The 6,000-nt window shown below is 39.4% G+C and overlaps 1 protein-coding gene across 2 annotated transcripts in view; it reads left to right on the forward strand.

The window, feature by feature from the left end:
- akap1b (A kinase (PRKA) anchor protein 1b) overlaps positions 1 to 4,089 on the forward strand; it is a 59,580-nt gene extending 55,491 nt beyond the window's left edge. Inside the window, exons 9-11 of one of the 2 annotated variants that reach the window (XM_047391661.1) lie at positions 2,518 to 2,591; positions 2,669 to 2,734; positions 3,661 to 4,089. In XM_047391661.1, coding sequence (XP_047247617.1) covers positions 2,518 to 2,591; positions 2,669 to 2,734; positions 3,661 to 3,723 — 203 coding nt within the window. In that variant the 3' untranslated portion in view covers positions 3,724 to 4,089. Of the gene's footprint in view, positions 1 to 2,517; positions 2,592 to 2,668; positions 2,735 to 3,660 lie in introns of those variants that run through there. The other variant, XR_007042381.1, reaches the window with a different exon arrangement.
- Positions 4,090 to 6,000: the final 1,911 nt, after the last annotated feature.

Here is a 6,000-nt window from a genome sequence, read left to right on the forward strand (position 1 = left end):
TGCTCTCTTTCAGACTCTAACCTTGAAAACTGGCTCAGAGTTTATCTGTTCTTTCTTTCTAGATGAAGCGACTAAAGGAGCTACATCCATTAACATTTACTTTTCCTTCCCATAGGAAGTACTCCTTGATCAGTGCTTCTGTATTCTTTGTGTGTTTCTGCTCTGTTCTCTCAAACACCCAATCGGTCGTGGCTGATGGCCGCTCACACTGAGCCTGGTTCTGCTGGAGGTTACATGCATGCTCAGTATGAGGAATTGCTGCAAAGTCAATGCCAGTGACTGTCCACTGTCTCTACATGCTCATCCAGGAGGAGTGAATGCTGCAAGTCTCTGACTCGATGCAGTCTGCTGGGTTTCCTTAGACAGAAAAACGTTTTATCCAATTTGAATAAATAACTGAATCTGACTTCACTGTTCAATGGTTGGGATTAACTGGAATGTATGTACCTAACTTGAAATCTATATGATTTGATTGAATTGACTCAGCCCATTTTAAAGTTACCCACCTTTCACACAATACGACAGGAAACAACACTCTCCAATTAGTTTTACCTCCATCTTCTTCCCTCCCTGTTGGATGGAGTAAGGGGTAGTCAGGTTTACCCTAAACCGGCTCAGTTATGGTTGAGGTGCAAACACACCCTCCATTTCTGCTATCTGTATGACCCCTTCTCTTTTCCAATAGTTATAATCAGTCTGACAGAGACGGGTACCCTCAATCCTTGTGGTTTTAAGTATAACAATGACCACCAGTTGGCTCTACATGGACAAACTTTATCAGTTTATTATTTTACTTAGTACCACTACACATAGCCCATTCTAAAATGTCCAAACTCTCACACTCAGTAGTTTAATTTAACATCCCCAACAACCCTATACCATTCCAAACCCTTTAAGTGCCTTGAGACGACATGTGTTGTGAATTGGCGTTATATAAATAAAACTGAATTGAATTGAATTAATCCGTTCAGCTTCAGTAGAATTGGTTACTGCAACGGTGTCTTCACAGGTTTGCCTAAAAAGTCGATCAGACAGCTGCAGTTGATCCAGAACACTGCTGCCCGCGTCCTCGCTAGAACTAAGAAAGTGGAGCACATCACCCCAGTTCTGAAGTCCCTACACTGGCTCCCTGTAGTTCTAAAAATCAGTCTAAAAATCACTGAATAGCTTAGCACCAAAATACATTACAGACTTGTTGTCGGTGTATCAACCACCCAGACCTCTCAGATCTTCTGGCTCAAATCTACTTTGCAGAACCAGAACCAAACATGGAGAAGCAGCTTTTAGTTCTTATGCTCCACTAATCTCGAATAAACTCCTGGAAAACTGAAACACTAAGTTGCTTTAAATCGAGATTAAAAACGTATTTGTTTAGATTGGCCTTTGACTGTGCTATCAAAACATTAGTAGTTTTCAGTTCACCTTTCCTTCATTTCTCATCGATCCTTTTGTCATTAATTTTTAATTTTTATCTTTTTATTATCTTATTTTAATTTTTATTAATTTATTTTCCTTTTAATTATTTGTGTTCATTAATTATTTAATTACCATTATGACACTAATGTACTTATCCTATTGCCTCTTTTTCTTCTTTCTTCATGTATAGCACTTTGAATTGTCTTGCTACTGAAATGTGTTATATAAATAAACTTGCCTTGGCTTAAATAATGGAAATGGGCAGTGCTACTTTAATCTACATGCCTTGAGTTTCGAAACAATTTTCTTTCTTGTAAACCGGAGACACATATGGTGGTATGCCAAACAGGCCAGGAAGGAGCTCCATAACACCCAAAGTAAACTCTGCTCTCTCCATAACTTACGTTTATAACTGTAACTGTTCGAGGACCAGAATGGAAAGGGAAATCTCAGTATTTTTTCCTTTAAATAATACTAGGCATGCAGATGGAAAGTTTATCTGAGAAGTGGAGGTGTTGGAGAAGTTTAAATGCCCCTTTCACCTAGACCACAGACTTGAAATGTGATGTAGCAGTAATGCTGTCTAAAAGGACAACAGAGCACACTTCAATTCCTGAAGCTTCTTCCTCCAGTGTTTGTTGCAAGATGTCACATACTTCTAAAGGTCTGTAGTAAAGAGAGCAGTCTCTTCCACCATCATATGTTAGGGAAGCACCATCAGAGCTTGTGACTAAAAAAAGCTGAACAGGCTAATTAAGAGGATTAGATGAGAGGAATAAGTGGATATTGTAGATGCTTTAAAGTTTTTTTTTTCCCTGGTCTACCTCCTTGAAAACCTTTTAATTTCTGCTGGTCCCATGGCCAATTAGTCAACAGCACTATGTTCACCTCACATGTAGTCCCTACTCAGCCCTGAAAAGTAGATACTGGTATGGAAAATACACTAATGGAAATGCTCATGAAGTAGGTTGAGTGGAGTGGAGCCAGTGGTATATGGGCATAGTTTTTTAAACCTATCACACCACATTCCTGTATTGAGAAAGCAGATGCTTTGTTGTTTTCCTCTGATGTTGACTCAATGAATTGTCATTCATTTAACAGGGGAGGATTGTTTCTCAACGGATGCTACAACGGTATTGGAAGAAATGACCAGAGGTGTTGCCTTGCTAGCACAGGTCTGACTGTCTTTATCACTAAATCCCCTTAAAGTAACAGAATCATTAAAGCTAACTATTTCTGTTTTTCTGTAAAGGTCTCAAACTATGATAACAACACAGGCCTCCCTCTTGTCCACCTATGGAACTTGGTTGGAGATGAGGTATGTCCGATTTCAACACGTTGGGATCGCTTGAATAGTTTGAATAGTTCCTAGTAATCAATGGAGATAAATTAACTGCTGATGGAATTTAGACTGGATTCAGAAATGTGTAAATCATGATAAAACTTAGCAAAATTAAATTGTCACACAGCATCAATGTTTGAATGTAGCTTATTTACATGCTCATTATTTTGATTAGCTTTTTTAATATTTACTAATATATTTACTTTACTATTTATATTTACGCCATGCTGGTCGTTTACATACTGCATATATTTCATATATTTTCATATACATTTTTTCCTATTTGTTTTTTTATTTTTGTTATAAAGCATTTTAGTCTGTAAATATTGAAATAATTCTGTACTATATTGTTTGTAATTTTGTTCACTTTTTAATGGTTATTTATTTATTTATCCTTCCTAAGATGACCTTACTAGAAGTGCACCTTTAATCTGTTCTGCCTCTTAAACTATTTAATTTCACCCTAGGTGGATGATAAGGTTAATCTTATCTCTATATTAACAATTGTATAATTGTTACAGAAGTTTATGTTCTCTTTATTCGACTGTTTAGGAGGTGGACCTGTGCGATGTAGCTGGTAGCATTTTATTCAATGTTCAGAGAATATTGCTCCTTTCTATTGGTCTGTCCACCATCTTCTCTGCTTAAGACAGTCTTTGGCTCACTAAAAGTCCTTCTCACTATTAACATTTCCTCACGTTAGCTCTCTTAAGTCCCAAGGTGCTTCGTAAATCACTTTTATCTTAACAAGGTAAAAATTCTGCAACCTTAGAATTTGAGAAATTCTAATATTTTAGTCTTAGGATTCTTTGTGAGTACAGTCCCTGATACCTAAGACCTGAGGATGTCCTAAAATGTACACCGTAATGTTGGCTTTTTTTTTATGTTGGCTTGTTTTGCAGGTCATTTCAGTGAGCCGCACTCTTGCAGAGAGAGGCCTGGCTGTTTGGGTGGATGGATTTTGAATTCTCCATTACCCTAGCAGTTAAGAAACCTGCCTACAAAGAAGTGAAGGAAAGTGAATTTCCTTGTGGACAGCAATATCTCACCCAGCTCATCCTGGGAATTCAAACTCCAACAGGCACACAACTGAGAAAGTTTTTTTGTTTTTGTTTCTTTTTTCCCCTCTGTCAAATCTGCTCTTCCAGTTTTCAGTTGAACAGAAACCAGAGAGACTTTATTCTCAGGCATAGTTAACAGGGAATCTTGTATTCAGATGGCTCAATCTTGAATTCTTGATGAATTTCTGTTATTGTCCAGAAAATACAGAACAAATGTACATGTACTTTTAAAAAAAAATGTATTGTAACAATAAAGGCTCAATAATGATACTTTTCTGCTCCCATTCTACCTTAAAATCCTGGGTACTTGCACAAAAACTGTGGCTCACCACGCAAGCAAAGTTAGAGGAGCGGGGAACTTGCCTCTTCTCTTTTTATATAGCGCGCGCACGAAATACTAATTTGTGCCCGTGTAGTAAGATGCACTGTTGTAGAGTGCATCTTACTTCATTCAGTACTTGGAATTAGTATTTCGTTCCCACGCAGTAGGAATCTTATTTTTGGCAGCTACTTTATATTATGTTTCAGTGTTTAAATATTCCTTGCATTGCCAGGCTTTTCAGAATCTCTTTGTAGGTCATCCCCAACCTAAAATAAAACTCGATCAGACTATCCCTGTCCATCCTGTTTTGTTTCTCCGTATGTTTAGAAAATGCGCTGTACATTCAGATTATGTTTTTGTATTTCGTGCGCACGTTATACCTATGTTGTGGTCACAAGTAAGTACTTTGTGTGAACAAATTAATATTTCGTGCACACGAATTAGTGTTTCATGCGCACGCTATATATTTTATTCCTCCCACGTCAGTTCCCGGGTCCGCGTAAAAAACAACAAATGGGACAAAATAAAACCCTAACCCCACCCCCACAAAAGGTTTGTAGGGCAACCTTTTGTGGCAACTACAGCTGCAATTCGCTTTGAATAAGTCTCTAAGAGGTTTCCACTTCTTGCCAATTGGATTTTTGTGGGAGAGGCAAGTTTAAAAATGAAGAGACAACTGGTTTCCTCTCAAAGCCGACCCAGGGGACCTTTTATTCAGAACACATCTCTGAATACATCTTCATACAAAATCCCAAAGAATCCCAAATCAATGACACGAGTCAGGATATATATATATATATATAGATATATTTTAACCAATCAGGTGTATCATTTACACTTATGCACATTTTCTTGGCACACACAACATTGATTCTCAGGTGCAGTTACGGGAATACAAGACTAGCATCACATCTGCAAGAAATCAAACCGGAGTACGTGTCAGTTGTACCATAACAGTTTCATTACTCTTATCAACTCCTCATTCCAGAGCCAAACTGGACCGCTGTTTCCCTTTTTTGGGCCCAACAAGACTCAAAACAGGCTTGCTAAGAATGACTTTTTTCTTATGTCCAGAGCAATTTATGCAGAATTCACTTTCCCATATAGTAAAGACAATAGTTACACTTTTAATCTACCAAACAAAGCTTTAAGGTTCCACATTTTCCCCCCATTCTTTAAGGCAAAACTGCTGCAGCGCCTTCATGTTGGATGATTTTTGCTTGTGAACAGCGATCTTCCAGTCAAACCACTAATTCTAAATTGGTTTGAGGTCAGCACTTTGACTAGGCCATTCCAACATGTAAATGTTTCCACTTAAACCACTTACGTGTTGATTTAGCAGTATGCTTCAGGTCACTGTCCTCCTGGACCCCGTTTCAGGAAGCTGGGTGTTATGGAAATCATCAATAGAGTGAGATACTGCTTCAATAAATCGATTTCTCCCAAAGACTAGTCTTCAGAGTGTTTTATTTGAACGGCTTTTAGTCCCTTCCTCTACAAATCTCAAAACAGATTCAGCATGACTCGTACTCGTCGTCTTCCGCTTTATCTGGGACGGGTCGCGGGGGCAGCAGACTCAGCAGAGACACCCAGACGTCCCTCTCCCCAGACACCTCCTCCGGGGGGAGCCCAAGGCGTTACCAGGCCAGCCGAGAGACATAGTCCCTCCAGTGTGTCCTGGGCCTCCTCCCGGTGGGACGTGCCTGGAACACCTCCCGAGGAAGGCGTCCAGGAGGCATCCGGTATAGATGCCCGAGCCACCTCAACTGGCTCCTCTCGATGTGGAGGAGCAATGGCTTTATTCCGAGCCCCTCCCGGATGGCCGAGCTCCTCACCCTATCTCTAAGGTCTCCACGTCG

Source organism: Girardinichthys multiradiatus, chromosome 18 (assembly GCF_021462225.1).
Source record: "Girardinichthys multiradiatus isolate DD_20200921_A chromosome 18, DD_fGirMul_XY1, whole genome shotgun sequence".
Lineage (NCBI taxonomy): Eukaryota > Metazoa > Chordata > Actinopteri > Cyprinodontiformes > Goodeidae > Girardinichthys > Girardinichthys multiradiatus.